Source organism: Caretta caretta, chromosome 1 (genome assembly GCF_965140235.1).
Source record: "Caretta caretta isolate rCarCar2 chromosome 1, rCarCar1.hap1, whole genome shotgun sequence".
NCBI lineage: Eukaryota > Metazoa > Chordata > Testudines > Cheloniidae > Caretta > Caretta caretta.
The window spans coordinates 245,569,257-245,597,223 of record NC_134206.1 but is presented as its reverse complement, the minus strand read 5'-3'; the positions used below and the strand labels follow the sequence as shown (position 1 = coordinate 245,597,223).

The 27,967-nt window shown below is 41.4% G+C and overlaps 1 protein-coding gene across 4 annotated transcripts in view; it reads left to right on the top strand.

Moving 5' to 3' along the window:
• The window catches only part of DENND5B (DENN domain containing 5B), a 172,849-nt gene that overhangs the window by 99,095 nt on the left and 45,787 nt on the right, over positions 1-27,967 (top strand). For 2 of the 4 annotated variants that reach the window (XM_075122638.1, XM_075122640.1), the window contains 6 exons: positions 5,074-5,610; positions 7,088-7,319; positions 10,656-10,806; positions 21,784-21,877; positions 23,109-23,219; positions 25,463-25,594. In XM_075122638.1, coding sequence (XP_074978739.1) covers positions 5,074-5,610; positions 7,088-7,319; positions 10,656-10,806; positions 21,784-21,877; positions 23,109-23,219; positions 25,463-25,594 — 1,257 coding nt within the window. The remainder of the gene's footprint in view (positions 1-5,073; positions 5,611-7,087; positions 7,320-10,655; positions 10,807-21,783; positions 21,878-23,108; positions 23,220-25,462; positions 25,595-27,967) is intronic. The other 2 variants (XM_048829453.2, XM_048829444.2) reach the window with 1 other exon arrangement.

Genomic DNA, 27,967 nt, shown 5'->3' with positions numbered 1-27,967 from the left:
CCTCTGAAGCTCAGGAGGTTCCTCATCTTCTCTGCTTCACGTGCCACCCCTGTAACTCTTTTATCAAAGTCACAATCCTTGATGGAATTCCTTTTAGGGACAATGCACTGGAATTGATGCAAGGATTGCTGTTAAGTGGCACAGGGCCTTTATGTGCACTTCCCCCTCCCCACAACATGGAATATCCTAGCTGTTTCCGGTGTACTCCCAGACCCTACCTGCCCATGGATGAGCTTTTGGGAATTGTGGCTGGGTCTGCCACTAGACCACCTGCCTGGCCTTAAATGAGTTATATTTAAAGTTTATATTTTTAGCTAGGGTCTCTGCATGAGTGCATGTCTGAGTACTTTAAAAACATTTACGTGACTTTAGTAACTATTATAGGTGCTCGAGTTACACCTCTGTAGACGGAAGATCTCTCTATGCAATACATTGTGGAAAGTGCAAACTTACACCCCACTCCCCCACGGTGCCTTATCAGTGTGCCTCCTCTGACAGTGAGAGGGTAGTTGAGTCTCTACTTGCTCAGTCCTTGGCCCCTCTGAGACTGCTGGCTAGTGAGTTCTTCATTGACAGTGAGGGTAGGGATGGAGTGTCGGAGTAAGAATTGAACTACGTTCATTTCAAATAAGCCCCTGGACATCCATCGTAATGGTAGTGACTTGGGTTACTACTAGGCTGAGCCATATTTGAGGTGGTGATCAAGAAGTGAATGGTGGTAGGTTAAAGAGCCTGTCTTCTGAACTGTCGATAGGCTTTTTTTGGATTTCCCTTCACAATAAATACATTTTTCTAAAGACTTATTTGTGTTGCTGTAACCGGGGTGGCGAGTTACAGGGGCCTGTGGTGCCTGGGCTCCAGCAATATTCAGGGCCAGGGCCCCAGCTCCACCAATGTTGGGAGCCGGGTCTCTCCCCCGGCCCCTCCCTGCTGCCCCCACCCCTGCGCGCCTCCCCTGTCCCCCTAGCGTCCCTGCCTGATTAAAAGCAGGCACCACTCCACACTGCTCTGCCTTGCCTGAGCTGCTGGCGGCTGCTGCTGCCTAAGGCTAGATTACAGTACAAGAGCAGGCTGAGGCAGCTGGTTGCTGCTGCACCAGAGGAGGGGAGGAGGTGCACAGGATTGGCAGCCCTCCCCTCGCCTGACACCTACCGGGAGGCGATGTCGAGGGGGTTTCCAGACGGGATACCTCTGAACCTCACTCACCTGAGCAGCTGCTGTGGGTTCCTTGAGTGTCTGACCCTGTGATCCTGCCCCCTCTCCCCATGAGCAAGGGGCAGCTTCTCTCCCTCCCGCCCCGTGAGGCTTCACTGTGGGGCAGCAGGGGAGGAAGCCACATATGATGGCAGCCCCCTCCCCCTCCAGCACCTACCCGCCACAGGGGAGGTGAGGGGGCTTCCTGGACCTGAGCAGCTGGGGCTTGGGTGAGTGTTGTGACACCCTGTGCCCCCTGCCTGCAGTCACCAGTCCTGCCCCACACTGGGCAAAGGGCAGCCCCACCCCCAGTGAAGCTATGGTGAGGGGCAGCAGCAGTGGGGGAGAGGGTTGGGGGGTGGGGGGGGTCCCTCTCTCTCCCTAGCCCCGGGGCAGTCTGTCTGCACCCCAAGCTCCTCATCCCCTGCCCTGCCCCACCCCAGAGCCTGTGCCTCGAAGCCAGATCCCTCACCCCCTGCACCCCAGCCCAGACCCCTCACCCAGTGTCCCTCCCAGAGCACATCTCCCACACCCATTCCTCCTGCCCCAGCCCAGACCCCACACCCCAGTGCCCTCCCAGAGCCCAACACCACCCCCCTCCCACACCCAAACTTCCTCCCATACCTTTAGGGAGGTGGAGGGCGGGGGCGCGACTTGGACGCATTCTGGGCACCACCAAAAATTCTACAAACCTGCTGCCCCTGGCTGTAACACCTAGCCAGCACAGTGCCATTGTCCCATGTCTGTGGGGTTCCAACGGGGATGGAGCTCAGCTGTTCTCAGTGGTGGCAGATGAAAGAACAAGAAGCAATGGTCTCAAGTTGCAGTGGGCCAGGTCTAGGTTGGATATTAGGAAACACTATTTCACTAGGAGGGTGGGGAGCACTGGAAAGGGTTACCTAGGGAGGTAGTGGAGTCTCCATCCTTAGAGGTTTTTAAGGCCTGGCTTGACAAAGCCCTGGCTGACATCATTTAGTTGGTGTTGGTCCTGCTTTGAGCAGGGGATTGGACTAGATGACCTCCTGAGGTTTCTTCCATTGCTAATCTTCTATGATTCTATGTGATAAAGAGCTGGTTCCTTAAGTGCTTGAGGATAAGTACTTCAGTAAGAAACCAGGCAGGAATGGGGCTGGGAAATGTTCAGTGCAGAATTTCTGCCTAGAACCAGAGGCAGAGAAACGGTGCTGGGATGATAATGCTTTATAATAAAGATTCTTTTTCAGTGTTAGGAGGAAGTGACTTTGATTCTTTGCATATGATGATAAGGTAGTTGTCAATAAGTCTTCTCTTGAATAAAGTGTCCTAACCATGTGAAACTTGCTGTGTTTTAAACACAAAGAAGTTATCTAGCCATGCTTTTCAAAAAGGTTGTGTTAATACAGTGTAATTATTGTGCTCTCTTTAGTTACCAGATAAACTTAAAAAATTACATCTTAATGTAGTGGCCTGGTAATACTAATGTTATGCCAAGTTAAATGTCTCCAATGTAGAGAAGGTAATATTTGGGAGGAAAAACTAACTGTTAATCAACTTAATAGTTGGAAAATGCCAGCAGTTATAAAAGATATTGAGTGCCAAAAACAGGTACTCTGAACAAAACAGTTGTAGAGCTATTTCTTCTTTTTTTCTAAATATGCACCACATATTCTGGGGAAGTACTATATTAAAGGGTATTTATTTTTTGATGCTTTATTATGTTCTCCCATTCTATATGTGGGCAATGGTTAATCTCATTTGAAAAGTAGCTATAGTATGTGGTTGATACAGTATGTCATAACAATTATGGGGGGGAAGAACCTTGAATTTAATAGAGAAGGTTTTGAATCTGGACTTCATGCAGATTAAAAAAATAAAAAGCAAGCAAAAAATCCTCTTAACACATGAGTGATGATGAAATACTGTTCACTTTAGCATTCCTTTATTGTTCAGGCCAAGGGACAGCTTTTCAAGCCCTTGGTCTAAATATAAACCATTTGTGCATTAGAGATAAAATTCTAACAACTGGCCATCATGCCGTCTTAAGGTTACTAATCTCCTTGCATTTACTTTAATCGTCAGATCTTTTTTGAAGAGGAAAGTGAACAGTAAGGGATTTCTTAACCCAAATCTCATTTTAAAATTTTGTAAATCTTATGCAAAGCTGAAATTAAAAAGCCTTTGAAATGCAATAGTGATAGATAAGACTGTCTTTGAGCTAAGAGCATAGAAAGAATTGTGCTACTGTGGGTCATTAACCATTTCATAAATATATATGTTAAGAAAAGCAGATTGCGCTTTATACTGAGCAATAATTTTATTTGCATGTGTTCCAACTTTATTATAGTGCATTATCACTGTTTTCTATTTTAACCAGCGCATTTTTATATCACAGAAAGGATTCATGTGTAATTAATGTCAGAAATGTCCTTGAAATTAAAGAATATTTTCTAAAACAACTCTAGGGGTTTGGTTTTATTTTTGGTTTGGTTCATTGTTGCATTGAATGTTGTCCTGCTGAAAATTAATTTCCTTAACCTGGTTTGGGGATTAGCCTATAATAATATATAATCTAATTTTGTTAGAAATGGAGTGGATATTTAGGATGCACTAGAGAAACCGAAGGCATCCTGGTAACCAATTAAATATCAGTTCAAAGCCTAACATGTTTCTGTTACCCTGTGAATATGTAGGTCTCTTGTTCCATAGATTTTTATATCCGGCTGGAACATTTTAGAACACGGTACCCTTGAGAAACTGGTTTGTTTTAGCACTTGCTTTAATCAGCACAGTGAATTCATAGGCAGTGAATTTCAGATGCAAGCTGCAGTTCAGGAGAAAAAAATCAGTTACTGTTTTCATTGTGCCATTATTCCTTAGGGTGCACTTGCAATGTAACTAATTTATATATAGGATTTTCTCTCTATGAAGCTTCTGAAATAAAGTGTCTACTAAAGTAGACGTATAACTGCACACAGTTTTAAAGTCCATGGTCCAAGATCATCCCTGTGTTTTTAAAAGCTGCGTGAGGGAAATAGAAAATCTCCTCCATGAGGAAATCCTCATGGAAATTTCCCTGCATGACACATTGGGAGCCAAATTTTGTTCCTCAGTGGGAATGCTGCCATTAAAATATGGCAGATCCCCAAGGGTCTGTGTGGAGGCGCTGCACTCCCACATTGTGGCTCTGATCCCATCAGGATCCTCTCCCCACCCCCACTTCTTGGTAGCCTAGCTCCAGAGGCTCCCCTGGGTGAAGTGGCTGCCAGGAAGAATCCTCAGAGAAGTTATAAATGCCTGGAGCTACGTTGACTCTTGTGGCTAATGTTCAAGTGGGCAGAGGGAGCAATGTGATTTTTCTCCCCTCACCCTCTGCCTCTTTCATAGACCCTGTGGGGGGGGACCCTCCAGCAGTGTCTGGGTGGCAGGGTGAAGGGAGGTGTCCCTTTGTACCACAGACTCCCCAAGCCCTTTTCTACATAGGAGACCATGCTCACTCTGTCCCCCACCCCACATGGATCTAAGGAGGTGCAGTCTACCTCCTTGATTTATAAAGTCACACATTTTTAAGTATTGCCATCAGTAAGTCCCTAGATTTATTTCAGTAAGGCCATACACTAGTGGACTCCCTAAGTCACTTTCCTATATGGCTGCTATTCTTATCTAGCACTCAAACCCAATAAATATAGTAAGAGTGGATGTCACCAGCTGGTGACGTGGAAATAATTCCTCATTCTTGATGTGTTTTGGGGGGTTTTTTTGTTAGTTCGTTTAAAAATCAAGTTGGAAAACACAAACTAAGATCTGGGATTATATTCTAGAGGTTGAGAAATAAATTTGGAGCCAATTTCCCATTTTCAAAAATGTATATGTAATTTTTTTTAATTGTTTTTGGTCTTTCAGGCTAACTTGTGCTTTGTGGATATTGACAATCATTTCATAGAGCTGCCAGAGGAATTCCCCCAGTTCCCGAACAAACTGGAGTTTATTCAGGAAATCTCTGAGGTTCTCCTTCAGTTTGGAATCCCTCCGGAGGGTAACCTGCACTGTAGTGAGAGTGCCACCAAACTCAAGAATCTTGTCCTTAATGACTTGGTCAATGACAAGAAGAACGGAAATATACCCAGCAACACCATCAACATGTACGAGTTGCTGAAAGGCAATGAAACCATCGCCCGTTTGCATGCTCTAGCAAAGAGGACGGGAGTGACGGTAGAAAAAATGACCATCACAGCTCCTATGGCAGAGAAGGAAAGGGACATAAAACTGCAGTGTGAAGAAGAGGAGCTGAGGGACTATAAACTAAATGTGCAGCTTCGTGAGGTCTTTGCCAACCGCTTCACTCAGATGTTCGCGGATTATGAGGCCTTTGTCATTCAAGCTGCACAGGATATGGAGTCATGGCTGACCAACAGGGAACAGATGCAAAACTTTGACAAAGTAAAAACAACCAGAAGCCTTTTGGTTTAGCTGACTGCTATTGGGTGAAATAGCTACATTTTAGTTATTTATTCATCGCTCATCTACTCCAGAGTTCTGTGCCTTTTGATATACAGGGTTAGAACCTCAGTTGGTGTAAATCGGCATAATTCCATTGAAGTCAGTGGAGCTATCAGCTGAGGGTCTGGCCTGCACATGCAAATATAATTCTAGCTGGTGGCTAAGCAGTTGACGGAGCATTACCTGTGACTTTGTTCAAAGCATAGTGATATATAAGCACTCGCGTACTGTGGGAATAGGTGCATTCATGGAACTTAAAATATAAATCCTTTTATAGTGACACTTTCTTTAAAGCAATACTTCCCTTGCTTTCCATCTAGACTTCCTTTTTTTCTTACATGGCTTTGCAGTGAAACTGACCATTCTTTTTCTCTAATATCAAACTATGGAAAGAGATGTGATGTCAGAAACCTAGCATTGTAACTTTAGCTTTGTGAAGAATGAAAAGTAGGCTGTGAGAGGTTGGGGAGCCGATGAGGAAAATCTGACATGTTAGTAAAAGAAACACAGACTGACTAGTCACATCACTTGATTTCAGTGTGGCTTTTTAAAGGAAGCAGTAGTGCTCCTATAGCATCAGCTTTGTTTTTTATATCCAAATCCTACGCTAAAAATGACACGAGGAGGATTAACATCAGAGAAAAAACAAAAATGATTTTATGTCAGGTTTGACAAAAAGTAGAAATGCCGCCTCTAATATGGTCTTTAGCTTATCAGTATTTGACATGAGGGTAGCCTGTTCCACTCCCCCCCTCAAAAAAGTACACGTTTTACTAGGCTAATTTCTCTAGCATTTCTACAGATGCTGTCCATTTTGGTGGCTTGTCAGGTGAAACCTGAGTAGAGGATTTAGCCACACAGCTCAATTTTAACAGAAGTTGTGTAGATAATTACCTTCGTCAGGTTTAAAAATCTCAGCCTAGGTGTCTTCTCTTTCCTTACAACCGGAGGTTGCATAAATGCGTTGAGGAGCTTCATCTAACCTTTATCCATGTATCAAACAGTTGTTTCCTTGACTCTAATAGATGCAGGTAGTTAGGTGGATGCTAATTAGCCTTGTAAACACAATAGAGTGCTGACAAGGAGACAAAGGATATCTGAGGTTCCCAAACTGTATGCACTTGATAGTGGTCCAGAGGGAGATGAGATGTCATGTGATGCTGGCTCTTCCTGTTTCCAGATGCTAAATTGCACTAAAAGACGCTAAACAATACACTAAATACTTCTCCACTACAAGTAATTGCTGTAGCTATCAGAAAGATGTTAGGATCCACCCTGTGAGTATGTTTGGGAACCTTTAGATACATGAACTAGTAAGTCTTTTCTGTCTCTGTTCTGTAGTATAGGAGAGGTTTGTTTAATAAGTGTCAAGACAAAAAATAACGATACGGCACTAATTATCTGTCCCTTATTGCAGGCTTCTTTTCTGTCGGACCAGCCTGAGCCTTACCTGCCATTCCTCTCACACTTTATTGAAACCCAGATGTTTGCAACTTTCATAGATAATAAGATTATGTCCCAGTGGGAAGAGAAGGACCCTTTTCTGCGGGTGTTTGACTCCAGAATTGAGAAAATTAGACTGTATAATGTAAGGGCTCCTGCACTCCGGACATCTATATACCAGAAATGCAGCACTTTAAAAGAAGCAGGTATGTCCAGAGCTGCTAATGTTCAACTTCAAAAAATAAAATTCAAGGGTACGATGGGGAGAATGAAGACCTTTAAACAAATTAATTCTCAGCCATTTGAGAGAGAGATGAGCAGCTTGTTGAAGTGAAAGCAGTACTTAGCAGTATCACTGTTGTGGCTACCGAAGCTTTTTTTAAACACTAAAGGTGTAGGGAGAGTAAGCCTAGGCCGCCCTCCTCCCCTCCCTGACTCTCTTTCATGAAATTTTGGAATTTTAGAATGAGTTTCAGATTTTTGTGGTCTCTGTCTCTCTTCCTGACTTTGAACAGCTTTTGGTGTTGCTCGGATAAGCTGAGGGGCAGCTGCTCTCAGGAGCAGCACTGGGTAGAAAGGTTGAGTTCCTGGGCCAAGGTGTGTGGCAGCACTCCCCCTCCATCTACTCTCATGAGGAGCCAGTTTTGGACAGAGTGAATCACAAACTCTGCTTCGGGTGGGGTGAAGGGCACAATAATCAAATGGGGAGACGTTAATAGAAACAGTCCCCAATAGAGCCTTTGGGGATGTCGTATCACTCCACAATGTGCTGTGCACTGGAGGCTGCTTTTTAATTCTTTACGTTCACAGGACACACTTTTTCCCCTCAAAATCCTGCACAGGGATTTAGCCATGCAGCACCTGTTTGGGGAATTTGTGCAGCTGAATTCCACCGTATCACTTAGGAAATGTATCCCTAAAGCTATTAGGATGCTAAAGAAATTATTTTCAAATGTGTTTTTATTTATATAAAGCTTTTTAACTGTTGCTAAAACTCAGCATGCTCCTACCTTACAGAAGAACAGTAGGAATGTCTGTCTTGATTAAAAACCTTTCTAATTTGCAGGTCAGCTATCTATCCAACGGCTTATTTCTGTTGATATTGTGGCACCAGAACCTCATATTCTGTCTCGTGAAAGGCAGCAAGATGATAGTAATAGCAAGTCTCCTTCATGTTTTATCGGTCACATGAATTGTGAACCCAGTACCAGTCGCTTGTTTCTCTAACCAGCTATTTCTGGAACCGTCAGAGCAGGCATTTAATCTTCCATTCTTTTGCCTCCCAGTATTTTGTGCTATCAACAATAGAAGACACTAAGACTAAGTGAAACTTAATATAAAAAACCCATACTTTCTAATACAGAGGTTCTCAAACTTTTTTTGCTGGTACCCCCCCTTTGAAAATAATTCAGGTCATGACAACCCTCCGTCCCCCAAAGTGATAGCAAATTACTGTACGTGCTCGTAGGGACATACTCCTAGTATTGCCACCCTTATTTATGTGCAGCTGCTGTTGGCAGTGCTGCCTTCAGAGTTGGGTGGCCAGAAAGTGGCGGCTGTTGTCCCCGTTTCTCCCTCTTCCCCTCCCCGTGCCCCCAGCTCTCTCTGGCAATATTTTGTGTGATCTCATGAGCCCCCCTACAGTAGCCTTGGGACTCCTAGTTTAAGAAATGTTGTTCTAATAACAAAATACCAAAAGATCCGCACCCTTTCAATCACAACTCTCTAAAGTAGAATACGGGTTGTGGGATGTGCTCTTCACAAAATAGTCTAGGTCACAGCTGTAATTTCTCCATCTTTCATATTTATTCATCTTTAGAATCATTAAGACTAAAAAATCCATTTACTTTAGTGTAGTGCAGGGGTTCTCAAACTTCATTGCACTGTGACCCCCTTCTGACAACAAAAATTACTACACGACCCCAGGAGCAGAGGCCGAAGTCTAGGCCCCGCTGTCCTGGATGGAGGGGCCAAAGCCCAAGGGCTTCAGCCGCAGGGTAGGGGACTGTAGCCCCACCCCCCAGGGCCGAAGCCCTTGGGCTTTGGCTTTGGCCCCCACACCCGGGAAAGTAAGTCTAACACCAGCCCTTGCGACCCAGTAAAATGGGGTTGTGACCCACTTTGGGGTCCTGACACACAGTTTGAAAACTGCTGGTGTGGAGGCTGTGAAGAGCTGAATAAACCAAGTAATGTTTGGCAAATACAAATTTCTCCACTTATGTTCAACTGGTTTGGAATTTTTGGTCCCATTTTACTGGAGACTTGAGATGAAATCCTGACCCCATTGAAGCCAATGGCAGAACGCCTGTTGACTTCAGTTGGGCCTGGATGTCACCCTTTGTTTTCTAGTGAGTCTTTCTGCCTTCCTGTCATAGCCTTGAGGGCTCCTAGTTTTTTTCACCTTCTTTACACTCCCCACTCTTCAGGCCTCTTGATAGTCACCAACATCCCTTAATCCTCATGAGGATTGGATAGGACTTTCTTCAGAAGTGGTTATCAGTAACAGTTTATTTAGATTCAGGAGAATGACTTTGTAATCAGAGGACACTTCCAAGACCAGAGTATGGCCTCCTGCGTGCCCAAGGAAATAGACTGAGAATACAACCTGGGCCTCTGGTGTAATAACACAGGGCACTGCTAGCCTTTAGGTGACTGAGCTAGTCTTTTTATTCTAAGTTTTAGGGATAAAGATGGTTAAATCTGACCCATTGACTCAGCTTAAGTGATCATCCTTTTCTCAACAACAAAGTGTCTTTTCCCTCAAATATATTTTTGTTGCCAGTAGTCTGCACTAAATGCCTGCTTGTTTCATTTTTGTCAGTAGTAGTTTTCCTAGATCTAAAGAATTATTTTAGCGGACCTGTTCATGTATTAACTGGTCAAGTGTGACATTAAAAATGAAATAACACCACAATCATTTTCTCATTTTTCATAAGTGAAGCATGTGAGAGAAGTTCCTGTGATCACACTGTGCTTCTGCTTGCCCCTCCCTCAAAATAAAATGTTGTCCTTAGCTGTCAGTCTGCGTATTAGTGAACTGTATTCCTGGCTTTGTCGAACAGCCAATAGGTTGAATAACCTAGTGTCGCACACTACTCTGCATTTCAGTATTAGAACTCTGTTCATGCCACACTCTGGGCCTTAATTTTCCCCAGCTGACAGGACTGAGAAGTACTGCAGAAAGAGGATGCTTACACAGTGATGATTATGTTCCTCTCATCACTCCACTACAGCAAGTCTTTCCTTTGAGCAGTCCCATAGAGTCACCTGGTAGAGGTGGTCTTGGGGGTGTGTGGAGTGAGGGAAAGGAAAATGTCTCTAATTTAGTGGTGGAGAGGGAGCTCCTCAAGATGCATGCATGTCCCTCTCGACATTAGTATGTACACATGCTTTAGAAAGTTTCCTGCTTGCTGTATCTAAAATGATCAATTAATTAATTGTAGAACTTAACCATGCTCTGATTTTGTGCAAGTTCCCTGCTGTGGCGCATGCTTCAGATTAGGACACTAAAGTAGTTACTCATTTGTCCATACCTTTTGCAGCCCAATCGATTGAACAGCGGCTCATGAAGATTGATCACACTGCCATCCACCCACACTTACTTGATATGAAGATCGGTCAAGGCAAATATGAACAAGGGTTCTTCCCAAAGTTGCAATCAGATGTGCTGGCAACAGGACCTACCAATAACAAGTAAGCCCCCTCGTTATTTCCTGGACTTCTGAAGATATTTTACTAACCAGGTTTCTCTTATGATTGACTCACTCTATGGACAGAAGCCAAGAATTATTGGTATTTCTTTCCAGTCCAGTGAAATGGAGGCAGCTTTCACCATTTCTGTCTTCTCTGAAGTGACAGCTTTTGAGTTCACAGCTAGCTGACTTTATGGTGTCTCTTTAAGCTAATCCTAGTTTTTGAGATGGATACAGTGATCATTTTTTGTTTGATTCAGTCACATCATGTACTTACTGTGTCCACCTCACACTTGGCATTGTTTAGTTTTGTCCTTGATTTAATATAAATTTAAAATGCTACTTACACCATCAGTTAGAACTAAGACTACATACAAGTCCTGGCATTTAATATGTATTAATTTTTAAGGGAAGCAAAAGGTCACAAGAAGAAATCAGTGGTCAGCCAAATTAAGGTCATTAAGGAGTTTAAATATATTAAGAACAAAAGAAATTCTACTGGTCCATTACTAGATGGAAATGGTAGAATTGTCAATAATAATGCAGAAAATGTAGAAATGTTAATAAATACTTCTGTATTTGGGGAAAAGCCAGATTTTGTATTCAGAGCATAGGATAATGGTGATGAAACACTTTCCATTCCAACAGTAATTCAGGAGGATGCTAAAGAACAGCTCCTAAAGTTAGACATTTTTAAATCAGTAGGTCTGGGTAACTTGCACACTAAAGTTTTTAAAAATAGCTGTCAGGGGAGCACTCTAGACCATTAATGTTGATATTTTTCTATAAGTCTTGGAACACTGGGGGGAGGAGCGGGTTTCAGGATGACTAGAATAAAGCTAATGTGGTGCCAATGTTTTTAAAAGGGTAAATAAATACTATACCAAGGCAATTAAAGACCTGTCAGCCTGACTTTGGTCCTGGACAAAATAATGAGATGGCTGATACAGGATTCGATCAACAAAGAATGAAGAGGGTAACAGAATTGCCAGTTAACATGGGTTTATGGAAATTAAATCTTCTCAGACTAATTTACTTTCTTTTGAGAGATTACAAGTTTGGTTCAGAAAGGTAGTAGTGTTTACATAAGAGACTTCTGTAAGGCATTTGACTTGGTACTGCATGGCATTTTGATTAAGAAACTAGAAAGATCAAAGTCTACAAGGCACAAATCAATTGGATTAAAAACTGGATAACTGATGTGTCTCAAAATAGAACTGTAGGGAATGGTCATTGAATGGGTGTGTTTCTAGTGGGATTCTAGAGTACCTGGTCCTATGCTATTTAACTTTTTTATCAATGACCTAGAAAATATATATATAAAGTAATCATTGATAAAGTTGGTAGGTGGCACAAAGACTAAGGGAGTGGTAAATAACAGAGGATAGGTCACTGATAAAAGTTGATATTACTTTTGTATTTGGCACTGGTGTAACCGCTACTGGCATACAGTACCCAGTTCTAGTGTCCACAGTTCAAGAAGGAGAAATTTGGAGAGAGTTCAGAGAAGAGCCACAGGAATGATTAAAGGATTTGGGAAAACTTGCCTTCATCGGGAACAACTCAAGGAGTTATATCTATTTAATTTATCAAACAGAAGGGTAAAGGGTGATTTAATCAGCTTGTAAGTACCTATGTAAGGACTTGTCTACATGTAAAATGCTGCAGTGCTTCAGTTAAGGCACTATCTATGCTTTCTATGGTTCTCCCATTTGTGTAGGTAATCCACCTCCCCAAGATGTGGTAGCTAGTCAATGGGAGAATTCTCCCATTCACCTAGTGCTATCTGCACCAGGGGGTTAGATTGCTTTAACTGCATTGCTCAGAGGTTTGGATTTTTCCTGAACAATGTAGTTATACCAACCTAATTTCCTAGTGTGGACCTAAGGAACAGAACTATGATAAGAGAAGACTCTTCAATGTAGCGGAGAAAGTATAACAATTCTTGGAAGCAGAAGCTAGACAAATTCACACTTGAAATAAGGTGCACAGTTTTAATAATGAGGGTAATAAACTGCAGGAACAATTTTAACAAGAGTTGTAATGGACACTCAATCACTAGAAATTTCTTAAATCCCCAGCCTGGAGCCCCCTCCTGCACCCTGAACTCCTCATTTCTGGCCCCACCCCAGAGCGCTCACCCCCTCCCACACCCCAACCCCAATTTTGTGAGCATTCATGGCCCCCCATATAATTTCTATTTCCAGATGTGGCCCTCTGGCCAAAATGTTCACCCCTGAAGTATGATGTTGATGTTCTTTAGTTTCTCTTGTTTCGTTTGAAAAGAAAACTTCCAAGTTTATTTTAAGAATTCCATAACAAGCTAGTGGCTACTCATGATCCAAACTCCTCTATCCATATCTATTGGAATAAAACAGTGGCCATCTTTAAGGAAAAGTCCATTTAATTTTGATGCTCATTGAAATCGACCCACCTACAAGATGATAGTATAAGTTTTCTGTTTCAAGATCTAGCAGGTTTTACAACCTTAATGGGACTTCTAATGTTTGCCATCTTTGTAGTAGTAATATGGTAAAAGAATCCTAATAACAGAAAACAAAGCTATGTAAATGTTTCATGCTTCTTGATTAGTCCATTGTTAAATTATAGTGAATCAAATATGCTCACAGCACAAAGTAAAACAATTTAATAAGCCCTTGCTAACATGTTCAGTCTAAATTGATTGTTGTAACTCTGTAACATGAAGCTTGATACATGAGATTAAATATTATTGAGGAAAACGTGTATCAAGGTTGGGAATGTATGAGCATCAAAGCAATTTGCAGAATGAGCAGTGAGTGCCTACAAAGAATAACTGAATGGATTTTTGCCCCAGAGACTTTCCGTCCCTGTTCTTTCCCCTAAAGAGGTTGGTCAGTGAGAAATGTTTTGCTTATATGTTAATTGTTGTTCCTCCACTCTACATGTTTGGCCCTGTTTCTCCTCTCTTCTTCTGCCATATCTCTAATTCTCTTACCTTCCACCATCCTTTCCTCACTGGTCTCTGGTCTGTTTTTTCTTCCTGCACCACTTCCTGCTGACTTCATGCTCTTATCTCTGGCTCCTATTTCCTATGTTACTTTGTGCACCCCTTCTGTAACAATCTTAGACAGAGGTGTGATCCAATGGTTTGAGCACAGGCCTGGGAACTGGGATAATTTTTGTTACTGTATCAGCTTTGCCATGGTCTTACAAACTTGGTGCCTCAATTTCCCTGCCTTTAAAATAGGAATACTGCTTGCTTACTCATCTCACTGGGATACTGAGGTTTAGTTAATGGTTGTAAAGATAATGTGAATTGCTAAGTACGTACATATGTATTATCCTCTGTCTAGTTTCTGCTCAGTGAATGGTCTTCATTCTGGTTTTCTTAAACTAAGTTTTGTAAGCCTATTGGGGCAGGGACCATGTGTTCTGTATATCACTGAGTGCTCAAGAAATATTAATGTTTCCTTGACTTCCCTTTCCACACGTTAATAGCCACTTTAAGGATGGTGGCTTTTATAAGGCCTTTTTAAAATGACCACCTAAGCAGCCACACTGTCACTTTTTGCATAGAATGGGGCATCTTTGCACTGCATCTAAGTAAAAGGCAGTTAGACTCCATCAGCCTGAAATGCAGATCTTGCGTAACCCATACAAATAATAAAAGAATGCTTTCTTTTATTTGAAGTGTAAATAACATATATTTCAGATTTACGTTTTGTTAGCTAATATGGCAGAGCAGTGATAAGAGTAACAGGAATGCTCTATTTCAATGTTTTGTTCAAATGCTTTTCATTAAGACTAGAATTTGACTTATTCTGACTATATGTATGCAATCTGATTGAAAGTGAATCAAGGATGGTTTAGAGGATTCAAAATCCAATACTTGAGCCTTTTACTTTTTGCTCCCTTGGTCAACCCCAGTCTAAGAGCATAATGATATGGTGCCTCTTGCTCTACCCTTTGAGAAATGGCTAGATCTACATTAATAAAATGGCTTGTGAAATGTCACGCATGAAGAACTAAAGATGACATGAAAAATATGCATCCCCATTCCTACAGTGCCCCACAGCACCATGTACTTATTATGTCTATACCGTGTGTGTGGTGTTTGTCACCTTACAGACAAAGCTCCTGCCTTAAGGAGTTTGCAGGCCAAACACCACATGGGAGAAATGGTTTAGTACTAAGACGAAGAGAAAAGTGGCACCTGTGGAAATGTCATCACCACTTCCTGCAGCACTAGGTAGTTTTATGCCATTCCTCCAAATCACTTCCATTTATATAATCTGACAAGATTACAGTGCAAAACAGAATGGCTGCAGGTCATTTTACTTAGCTTTTTCTCCATATTAGTTGTTTAAAAGATCTCCTGTTACCACCAAAGCAATGAAGTCGCAAAAAAACCCAATCTATTCTGCCCTGTAAAAACAAAAACAAAAAACACCTCAGCTCCCTTTATCCTCCAGAGAGTTGAATGTAGAAATCTGCTACAGAAATCTAGTACAGAACACACCTCAAGCCCCAAATTGTCAGCCAAGCTGTTTATTGCAAGATACTGATCTTGGTTTTGACCTTCCATTTGGTGCTACTTTGATTTGGCGGCTACTAGAGCTTTTGTTCTATTTGTTGATATTCTAACTCTGTATAGAAGTATACTGAGCTGAGCAAATCAAATGCAGAATTGTTTACATATACATATCTCTCTCTCTCACTCTCACACCCCTATACTGTGTGTACGCACGCATGCCTCCATTTGTTCTGAAGGTGTAATAAATCTCCTTGCTAGTAAATGAATACAAAAGCTGGAGAAGTTGATTGATGGTCACCAGTTTATGGCATGATGATGCTGGCAACAAAAGATCAAGCTATTTCATGCACATGAGAAGGTTTAAAACATGTAACTTGTGGGTAAAAGGTGAACTGCCAAAGTTTGTAGGCCTAAAAAGCAACCTACCTTAGCAGCTGCTCTTCGTCGAAGGGCTTATCTTCTATGGTATAGGTGAATGTATTTCTTGTCTCCTTCCTCTCTGTGTTCTGAGCATGTCCATCTTAGTGGTGATGATGGGGAGTTACATGAACATGTAACATTAACATTAAATGCAGTTTCTTCGTGTTCTTGTGCCCTGTCAGGATGTTGTATACGCTGCAGCACGTGCCGTAGCTATGAATCGTAAACTGCTTCCACTCACTCCTCTCCCCTTTTCATCTGTTGGAAAAGAAAAATATGCCTGACTGCAATATTGAAGTTTAGTCCTTGTGTATGTGAGACAGCTGTAGAAGTATATTGTTTTTAGGCCTATCAAACTTGACGTTGGCTTTCATGCTATTTTATTAGAGAAATTAAACACCTCAGGTATGTTACCTTTAGAAATGGACATCGTTAATCCCTTCCCACTGCACACATCCATACCTAAAAATTGTTTAAAGTGCTGAAGAGTAGTTTATTTACTTTCTACCTGCCAGGACTCCCTTGTCAATAGACTTCTTTTCAGGGGCTTGCTCGTATGGTTCCCCATGTTTGAGTGGAAGAATCATTTCTCTGGCTCCTCCTCTGAAATAATACCCTAACAGGAGTTCTTCCTTCATAAATACTGTGGAAGTGAGATGCCAGGAGCATACCAAAGTGGCCGATTGTTCCCTGCTCATATTTACCATCTGTTCCAGGGCATTCCACAGGACAGTCCTCAGAAGTAACCAGAACCATGTTAGTAGTAGCATTTTCTTTGAGGAAGAACAAACAAAATAGGTCACTCATAGATACACTGACCTCCATACTTTCTGTATGTATGAAGAAAAATTAATTTTAAATTTGATCTCTGCCATTAAATATTAAAACCGCTTAATTTTTCAAGCAATGAGATTTCAGGCAAGACCTATGTGGCCCAAGAAGAGAGAGGCTGAAATGTTCTAAAATTCCTTCATCTTCCCTGCTTACCTCCTGTTAATTCTTCACAAAATGTTCCAGCCAGCTCCCCCAAGAGATTCAAAATCCCAGTGGGTTGCTCAGACTCTTTCCCCTCTCCTCCCTCATTAGTCATCAAACTACCAGGAGTTTGCATGGCAGTGTAGCTGTGGTAGAACGGTAATGGCAGCCTAGGCATAGCTGAGCCATGCAGCGTAAATACCCTCTGGTTTCAGGTGGGTTTGTACTGTGCACAGCCCAGCTGTGCCTCGGCTACCAGCACCACAGCCGTTTCACTGCTAGTTAGACTCGCGCTAGCTTGATGAGAGCTTGCATTAGTCTGTGCCCAAGAGAAAGGGAGTCTCACCCCTAACTTGTAGTGTCGACATAGCCTTAGATGTTCACTATGCTCAAGCATGCACCATCTTGACCACTTTGATTTTCCAATAATTGCAACAACAACAAAAATATGAATATATGCAGGTGGAGGGGAACTAAAGCGCTGTCCAGAGTTCAGACTAAATATTAAAAATTAAGTCGGGCTAAAAAGCAAAGCCAGATACTGACAGGAAGTAAAAATTATTTCCATCCTATTTTATTTTGTTGGGGATTTTTTCCTCTACTATATCTTTATTGGCTGAAGATCTTCAAAGTGTAAAATTGCTGTTAGTTATGTAAGGTAACACTGGCTTTAGCTTTGAAAAATGGTGGTGACTTACTAAAATCACAAGATTGTATATTTTAAGGTTTCTGGGAAGGTGTGCCTCATTGGGTTATTAATGTATTCCTTTGAGAAAGGAGTTAGCGCTTGCTTCTCACCACTAGATCATTAGTTCAACTCCAGTCTAGGGCTGGAGCAATGGAAAGCCATGACCATTTTGCAGGTGTTGGAGGGCTTTCCCATTCTTGGCTTTAATAGCTGCCTTAACTAGCAGTACGTTTAATGTGCATTTATAAATTGATACAGTAATCAACTCCCTACCCCCATTGCAAAGATTTGAAATGAACAAGAATTGAATAGTACCATGAGAGAACTGCACAGCTACTTTTTATTCTGTATTTTGTACAGCGCCTAGCACAGTGGAGCCTGGCCCTCACCCATGACCTTAGCACTACTGCAGTACAAATTATTAATAGTATGTTGCAAAGACAGAAGCCAGTAACTGGTTTCCTCTAGGCCTGCAACAGATTTTGGAGTAAAGAAGGCTTTTACAGTTGTCCCCTGGGTTTGGAAGCTTTAAGGCTACACAGTTTCTAAGAACAGTACTGAATAGCTATTTTTTTAGATGAGAGAACTCCACTGGATATAAATGAAAACATGTACAATTTTCCGAGACTCTCTAAAAATCTGAAGTAAAGATATACATGGTATTTACAATTCTAAATATTTTGTGTAAAGTTCATCAAGCTTAAATACCCTAGTTCATATTCTTGGTACTCCTGGTTCCCTGAAGAAATCTCACAATCAAATATTGCAGGTCCCAGAAGTCTCATTGCTGCAAGCCACGTAACTAACACTATTTTATGATAACACAGAATAGGGCATTCTGGAATGACTTCAGTGGACCTGGAAGTACCAAGGAGATGTACAAATTAGGGGGAGGAAGAGTGTTTTAAAGAGGTTAATAGAAATGTATTACCATGCTTGAATCCCCCTGCCATCCCCCCCAGCTTGGGGCATGCAGCAGAAAAATAGGGGTTTAACTGTTCTTTATTTTTGCTTTGCAATTTCTCTCTCAAGGCATTAAAATATAAAATATTGATAAAATATTTTCTTACACTTTCTCCAGTGTTTAGATACCTAGACCTAAATTTTTCTGGAGGATAGGTGTAAAAGATACAACACCTATATGGTGTAATTATGGCTTTTAGTCACAGCCCTGATGGTTTGCGGGGGGCAGTTTAGAATCGCCACCTTTCCCCCAGCAGTTCTAGGGAGGGCTCAGGATGCATAATACATCTCTGGCCAGCTCTGCTGTCCTGTATGGAAATGAGACCATGGCCCATCCTCTTCTCTGCCTCCTTTAAGGTGACTATCTCCAGCAGCACTAGGAGGAAGCAATCACTGCATGCTCCTGAACACATACTGCACTTGTTGATAGCTCCTGCATTAAAAGTTCATGTTGAAGGATGAAAGAGGAGTCGCAAGGAGTTCTCTCACCTTTTATATGTGCCTCACAGTTTCCTACGCATACCCCATTGTGAGCACAAACAGGGACTAGTCAAAATATGGCCTGTTGGGGATTGGCCCAACCTATACTATTATGTAGGCATAGATGTACATTTTGCTTCTAGCTCAAGCTTCTAAAGTATGGCAGTGGCGTGTTTCTGAGCTGGAATGCCTAACCAATACATTTAGAAACAGAGTTCTGGACGATCAGATTTCGTTCTTTGCCTGGGAGTGGGAGCATCCAAAGTGTTTACAAAGATGAACAGCACCTTTTGCCTAGGCTTTCCCACAATAGTACCTTCATGCCCATGAAGAGAAATCATTATTACGCATATTCCACAGAAGTGGGTGCCATATGTGAGTAAATAGACACTTCGAAAATGAATTGCCTTGTGGATTTAAATGAGATGTCCAATGAGCTTGTTTAAAATAGACTATCTTGTAAAGAAGCATAGAAATATATCTTGCCCCCCCAAACCATGCTGAGGCAGGACCAAGTTCGCCTGTTCCCTACGTGATAGGGGTTTGTCTAACCTGTTCCTAAAAGCCTCCAATGGCGTGGATTCAACAACGTCCCTTGGTGACTTTATTTCAGTAGTTAACTATCTTTTTGGATAAAGTTTTTCCTTCTATCAAACCTAAATTTACCTTGCTGCAAATTAAGCCGATTACTTCTTGCCCTATCTTCAGTGGAGGTGGGGAACAAATTGATCCCCATCCTCTTCATAACAGCCCTTAACATATTTGATGGCTGTTACCAAGTCCCCCTTCTGTCATCTTTTCTCCAGACTCAGCATGCCCAGTTTTTTAAATTTTTCATCATAGATTTTCTAAACCTTTTATCATTTTTGCTCTCCTCTGGACTGTCTCCAGTTCGTCTACATCTTTCTTAGTGTGGCACCCAAACCTGGACACAAGCCTCCAGCTGAGGCCTCACCAGTATTCAGTAAAGCGGGACAATTATTTCTCACATGTTATATTTGACAGTCTTGAGTTTATCTTAAAAAAAAGAAAGAAAGAAAGAAAAAGCAGCAGTGATATTAGCCTTTTTCACAACTGTATCTCATTGTTGGCTAATGTTCAATTGGTGATCCACTATAATCCCCAGATCCTTCTCTGCAGTACTATTGCCCCTCTCAACTACAGAAGTTGGTCCATTAAAAGATATTACCTCACCCACCTTGTCCCTTGTGTTATTGCCTTGTCACTTACTCCCCATTTTGATTTTGTGCATTTGATTTTTCCTTCCTAAATGTAGTACTTTGCCCTTGTCTTTATTGAATTTAATTTTATTGATTTCAGACCAAACCTCCAGTTTATCAAGGTTGTTTTGAATTCTAACCCAGTCCTCCAAAGTACTTGCAAACTCTCCCAGCTTTGTGTCATTCATAAATTTTATAAGCATATTCTCCACAAAATTATCCATGTCATTAATGAAAATATTGAATAGTGCTGGTACTCAGGACAGACGCTTGCAAGACCCCTCTAGATACTCCCTCTAAGATTGACTGTACATCACTGGTAACTACTCTTTAAGTATGGTCTTTGAACCAGTTGTGCACCCATCTTGTAGTAATTGCATCTGGACCACATTTCCCTAGTTTGGTTACGAGAATATCAAGTGGGACCATGTCAGAAGCTTTTCTAAACTTGAGATAAATCACATCGTCTGCTTTCCCGCCCCCCATCTACTATGCCAGTAATCCGATCAAAGTAGGAAATTAGTTTGGTTTGGCATGATTTGTTATTGACAAATCCATATTGGCTGCTATTACCTGATTATCCTTTAGGTACTTATAAATAGTTTAATATTTTGTTCAAGTTTCCTTCCAGATACCGAAGTTAAGCCGACTGGTCTATAAATCTCTGGGTCCTCTTTATTTCTCTTTTTAAAATTAGGTACTATTGTCTGCCCTTCACCTGTCCTCTGTGACATCACTCATTACAGAACTAATCAAATAATGAAGTTCTAATTAACTTTTAACATTACTTTGGCCCACCACTGGTTTTTCCTTGTATTTCTTTTGATTGAGGAAATGCACAATATCAGTGCCAGGAGGTTGATGTGAACTAGCGTAGTCCTGTGGGCAGTAGTAATAGTCAGTTTTTGTTTGCTAGCATTGTGAGGAGGAAACTGAATCCTATAATTCATTATGTAAACTGCTACAGCCCCGTATATTTTATTTTAGCATGTAATCCATCTGCAATAGAAGTGTCACCAAAGATGATGATGATGATGCTACTTATATTCCTGGTTGGTTGTTTTAAAATAAATAAACCAACAAAACTACACCAAATCCAACTCAATGAGATGTGTTGTAGAATGTTCTCCCCCCCACCCCCACCCCCCAAAAACTGTAAACCTTAAATTCAGTCTGCCCTAATGTAATTTTCCTGGTGTACTGTGCTGTGTGTCCTGTATACAACATTACACAGCATTTTCATTCAACTTGGCATAGAAAGGTTGTTAAAAACATGCACGAGGACAGGTAGTATGAAATTAAACCAATGTTGAATGCCATTGTTGGCAAACAAGTTAATTACAAAGGAGTGGAATACAAATTGAATGTTCAAAAACTTCAAAAAACACACATTTTTGGTTAAGGTAAATAAATACTATTTCCGCGTGCTCTGATTTTATATACACTACTCTGTACACAATCATCAGCCAGTCACTAGTAACTTGTGCTGTATTACGTGAGACCCGGCAAGCATCCTTTTTTTTGGGGCTTTGCTGGTTCCCCGTCTGCCATGAAGCCTTACATTTAGGGTTGTCAGAAATTCATCAACACTAATACATGTTGTAATTTACAAATTTTTATGCACATGTGCTGCTTTGAAATGCATAATTCCTTCACGCTTACTACAGCGACTGACAAAAGCTTTCTCTTCTGATTTCTCTTATTACATAATTTCAGTCGGTGGGTCAGTCGAAGTGCCACAACACAGCGCAGGAAAGATCGCCTTAGACAACATTCAGAACATATTGGACTGGACAATGATTTAAGAGAGGTAGGTGATATCTGCAGGCACCAGGGGGCTTAAGTCAAAGAACATAGACTTAACCAAAGTGTATTTTGCTGCCTTCGGCAATGTTTGATGCCATAAGGTTTTCATTCATCTTTGTGACCATTACATGATGTACATAGAATTTATACATCTAGTATGTAATTTTAAGATGTTCAAAATTGTGTCCATGCACTGTAGAGATTTTGTATTTTCTAAATTGAACTGTAAAGCAGTGTATTAGTGTAGATTGTTTAGACTACTACCGTAGCTGAAAATTCGTAAATACCTATACTGCAAAATGCAAATGAAAGTCAGACTTAATATTTTACACCAATTTTTCCATCTTATAACAAATCAAAGTTTTAAAATACTAAACTCTGAGGTTCTGCATCGTAATAAAACAGACTGTTTGCCATAAACAGACTTTTGTTAATATAGACCCCAATCCTACAACTATACTTATGCAGGCAGACTCATTTGTGTGGATGAGTTGTCAGATTTGGGCCAATAAAAATTATTTGAGTTTTTCAGAGATGTTATGATAAACACTGACCACTTGGCGACAAAAAGGAGGAGGATTTATTGTAAGCGTTCTCTTTTGTGTTGCCTAGATTAGAAACTTTTACTAGTTAGCCCATTTAAAAGGGAAGTATTTGGTGTGGATTTATTTGGGTTTTTTTTGTTTTTTGTTTTAACTTGTATCCAAAGCTTGGAAACTTCCACACATCTTGTAAACCTCAATTACTTGTGTGCTTTTTCCTGTCTCTTCAGTTTCTCCTTTTGATTGTTTAAAAAAACATTTTCTGCCACATTTTTCACTGTGACTGTATTTCTTGTGCTATTTTTATCATTAGAAAAACAAACAAAAATCCACCAAGCCTTTATACTGTTTTGCCATTGGCCTTACTGAATAAGCTTTACCAGGGTTGCTCTTTGAAATTAAAATATTAAGTAAAATTGAATTCTTCAGTCACAACTTTAAAATTCAGTTTCATTGAAACAAAGCAAAACAGCCTTTATAAAAGTTTGTTGCTATTTTTGTTAATGTGACTTTGTAAATATAGCTTTAAACATTGCATTGTGTATATCTCAGCATAACCCTTTCAGTGCTTCATCAAGTATTTAATTTTTTTCTTTCTTTTTTGTTGTTGTGGATCATATGCATGCTTGTTTTGCTTTGTCTCCTCTCTTTCCTTCTGGCTTTTCTGCCATTGGTATATCTGGCTCCTCTTAGCCATCGGAGGAGCTTTTGATTCATCAGAACTCAATGGCATTCTGGGAGTGGGATCAGGGGCCACCCCCTCCTGCACGACCTCCTAAAAAATCCTTCTCTGAATGCTGCCTGGTATGTTTTTTTTTGTTGTTGTTTTGTTTTGTGTTTTTGCTGAAAGCTGCTTTGAGTGGTCTTACTAGAATAAGGAATCACTCTTCAACATCACTTCAATCTCTCCTTTTTGTAGCACATACGCACACCCCTGCAGTTACTGAAGTGTGGTTACAGTCAGAAAAGTAACACTGAAAATGAAGTCATGGGATTTCATTTTAAGCCTCTGACTAAGTTTATGCTCCTAAAGTTGTTTTTTCACGGCTTAGGATCTCAAGTTCAAGCTGTGTCCTTCTGTGTTGTGATATTAGGACACAAGTAAAGATTCGGCAGTGAAAGCTTAGGTAGTGATGGTAGTTGATTGATACTGATGCACAGGCAGAATAGAATCCAGCTTGCTCTTTCTGTAGCAGACTTGTTCTTCTGTAGAACTTGCAGGACCAACAGAGTTAGCAGGATTAAAAATGTTTGTCGGTATGTAATACATTATGATTTGACGACATGCTAAGGAGTAGAGCTCAGTTGTCTAAATTTTTTCACTCTTCAGACTATGACCGCACTTTGATTTATTTTCTTTATCCTTTTCCCTTTAAAGAGAAGTTTTATATCTATCCCTGTTTAGTTATTCCCCTTTCACTGTTCTCATAATGTTTATTATTTTGGCACAAATTAGATGAAACTACTATTGTGAGGCTGCCAGATGTTGAACAGAATACTTTCATTTCATTATTGCCTAAAACAACTTTTTAATGTTTTTATTCCTTTCTCATCTTATTTATGCATAACAATGTTTTGGGTTCAATTAGAGATGATGATAACCAGGCGTATGTGCGTAATAGCTTAGATCTATTGAACAGGCTGTGAGTTAACTTGTCCAAATTTTGCATTCTGCCATGATCTTCCAACATTTTTTTTTCATGCTCAAGCAATTTTGGTCAACTCACAGCAACACAAATTTTGGAATTTGTTTTCATTAAACTAATTTAAAATTATCTCCTCTCCAGACAGGGAAGGTCTGAAAGTGCTGCAGAAACAGTCCCTGTGCATTGTCTAGCTCTAAGTAAGCCCTGCAGCCCAATTAAACAGCAACACTATATATCTCTGAAGAAAGTACCATCCAGTCTTTCTGTGGGGCCTTAAGTGCAGACAGAATTAAGTGGATGAAAACAAGTGGGAAATTCTTGAATCTTGAGACAACACCTACCCATAGCAGGAGACAGTTCATTACAATATGGGGACATGAGCATCATACTTTTAAATTGTTTTATTCAACAGCATTCCAATAGAGTATCAAACTTGTAATCATCAGACCTATTTTTAAGTACTTGTCTGCTGAGTTTAACAACATTTTATTTAAAAAATGGGTGCCTAAAGTTAGGCTTCTAACTCCACATTTAAGCACCTACATCTGTGGTCTGACTTTTAGAAATGCTAAGCACATAGCGTGCTCTCTAGTGTGAATAAGTGTTCAGCACTTCTGAATATCAGACCACAGATTTAAATGAACTTTAGGCACTCATGTTTTTAAAACCTTGGCTTTACACTGTTTGTCTGTCTACCTTGCATTAATGCCATTTTCCAAAATGAGTCCAAAAATGGAGTTTTGTTTAAAACAAGTCTAAGAATTAATAAACTCCCCAGTGATTAAGAAAGCTTGTCAGTAAGGACAAGAGCCAACTTGTCCCACATCTTTTTTTTTTTCCTAAGCCAAAATTCTTTGAAATCAATGAGTCCAGCTTCCTTCCCCTTTCCACACACTTGTTTTTCTAGTTCTTCCAAAAGTATTTTTCATTCAACTCCATGCTAACTTCTTTAGATTATTCAGTGGGCTTTTTCATCCCTTTTACTCGTGAAAATCAAATAACAATGGAAAGAAATGTTTAATGCAGGTTTAGACTTTTATGCTGACTGAAACTATCACTTTGGCTAACTCTGTAGTAGCTGTAACTCTGTAGTAGCTGTAATACTAGCTAATAACACAATCCACGGGCTAGTTCTGTTTGACGTTTTGATTGCACATACCACACTGGAGTGAGTGAGTGAGTATGTATGTATTTATTTATTTATTCCCCTCCCCCTCCCCCCCCCTCTGTTGGCCTGTGGAGTGTTACACTTCTCCACTCCTATACGTAAAGCTTCAGATAAATCACTACAGTGCATAGATTTACATGCTGAGTCCTTTTTATATCCGTGCTTAGCTGTCAACAGTTAAGGAAGTCAGGGAATCTGTCGTGTCAGACTAATGCTAATTCTGTTTCTTTTAGAAATACATGCAAGAGGCAAGGAGTTTGGGGAAAAATTTAAGGCAACCCAAACTCTCTGATCTTTCTCCAGCTGTAATTGCTCAGACAAACTGGAAATTCGTGGAAGGGTTACTGAAAGAATGTCGCATGAAGGTAAGTGTTTGTTTTTTAAAAAACATGTATGTTTTCCACCCTTCTATAAGCAGAATGAAAACCTCTTTGAGGAGGAGTTGCAGGAAAGATCCATAACAACCAAACTCCCATTGGTTTCACTGGTAGTGCTCTGCTTTGAGACCTTACAGAATCAGACCCTCAGTTGGTCTCCTGGTATGCAGGGCCAGATTAACCCATAGGCTACTAAGGCTATAGCCTTAGGCCCTCCTATTTTTAGGCCCTACTGGTCAGGAAGGGGCCACAGCAGGGGCTGGGTGAAGGGGAGCAAGCTTGCTCACATAGTCCTGCTGGAGCGCTCCTGCCAGCAGGAAAGGCAAAGCAGTCCCCTGTGGCTCGGCAGGAACTCAGCTCCCAGCCAGCTGGAAGCAGCAGACCCGTCTGAGTCTCCCCACGCTGCAGGAACATACTGTCAGGTATCCAGTTAACCCTGGTGACCGGACACTAAAAATCCGGTTACCATGGGAACCCGTGCCAGCTGTGGGTGTAGTTGCAGCAGGCATTGCCCCCCACCCGCCAGTTTCACCCACCCTGGATTTCTTCGGAGTTCTGCTTAGCTGTCAGGGAGGGAAGAAGCTCCCTCTGTCCCTCTCCTCGGCTGAGGCTGGCAAGCAGCTCCAGGACGCTGGGTCCTAGTGCCCATCATAGTCATCTTCTGTGTGTGCTGGGTCCCATCTCTGGACAACTGGTGAGTGCCTGTGTGTGGGCAGGGAGGGCAAAGGTGTGCCGGGGGCAAGAGGCAGTACCAGAGGGGTAGGATGGGAAGTTTGCACAGAGCCTGCACACAATCTATCCAGCTCCAGCCAAAATTATTGCCCTTCCAATTATTGTCCTGGGGGGCCTGTCAGGGGGTGGGTGTGTGGATGGGGTCAGGGGACAGGGAGCAGGAAGGGTTGGATAGGGGGTGGGGTCCTGGGGGCGTGGTTAGGGGCAGGGGGTCCCAGGAGGGGACAGTCAGGGGACAAGGAGCGGGGGTGGGGTAGATGGATCGGGGGCTCTGAGGGAGGCAGTCCAGGGTGGGAAGTGGGAGGGGGCTGATAGGGGACAGGGGCCAGGCTGTTTTGGGAGGCACAGCCTTCCCTACCCGGCCCTCCATACAGTTTCGGAACCCCAATGTGGCGCTCAGGCCAAAAAGTTTGTCCAACTCTGGCCTAGTTCCATAGACCAACACATCTTTGTACTTTTAAGGGGTGGCAAAAGCACTGGAGGAAGCTCAACACACAATGTTGTAGGTTTCTCCCTCCCCTCTTCAAGGATTTTAAATCCACTTCTTAGCAGGCTGTGATAGAAAGACTGGCTGATTAGGCTAAAGGTGGGTTCTGTCCATTTGCTGGTTACCTAGCACTTCAATCCATCATAAAAGTACCTCACATTTGATTTCTTTTGAGTTTCATTCCAAAAACTTAAAGCTAAATAAACCTGAAGTTTGTCCTAATTTTTCTGCCCCAACTCAAACTAACTTCTCTCCCAAGTGGAAAATGTTGGGTGAGCATGGAATATGTGTGATTTGAGAGGGGAATGAGAACACAGGCCAATTCCTGCTGACAGTTACACCTGTGTAGCCTTGTTGACTTCAGGGAAAACAGATTTTTGCACAAGAATAGATTTTGGTCCCTTCTGCTTTTTCACACCTGGTATAAGCAGAATCTCATTAACTTTCCTCCCCTAAACTCTGAGCACTTTAAGGGGAAAAAAAATAAGCAAGGTCTGCTTCATTTACACATGCAAATGAAACAGGAAGTTCTCCCTTCATTCTACACCAGCCTTAAACACCCAGACCTGATGTAATCAGGGTGTCACTACAGCAGCCTTGGTTGGATGGTTCTTTTGAAAGATCCTTAATGGTTCTTTTAAGATGCTGATTTTCAATGAAGTCTTTTTGTTCAGAAGGACAGAGAACACGAGGGAATAGCTCAGTTTTGTCAACTCCTAGTCATTCAAAAGTCTGCAAATTAAGTTTGTTTAATGTTTGTCTAGTGATTTTGAAGAGCTAACATAGTACAGAAGTGCTAAATATTGTGACTGGGCAACCATCTAATGATTTGTGTCACTTCTAGCTGTTACCTTTTTCTTACGGACAGCTTAAAACAAACACAAACTGTGGGGGCCTGGTGTACAGAGAATTCATGTTTAAAAACGCTCATGTCAGAGCGCTCATCACAAATTCTCGAATAGTGTGATGGGGCAAGGCCAGATGGCTATAGAAAAGTAGTGGGAGATAGATATATTAGCTCCAGGATAAACAAATCCCTGGTACCAGGATAAGTGAAACGGCAGCTGCTCCAGGTCAATTAAGACACCTGGGGCCAGTTAAGAACTTTCCAGAATTGAGGGAGAATGCTTGGTTGATTGGGA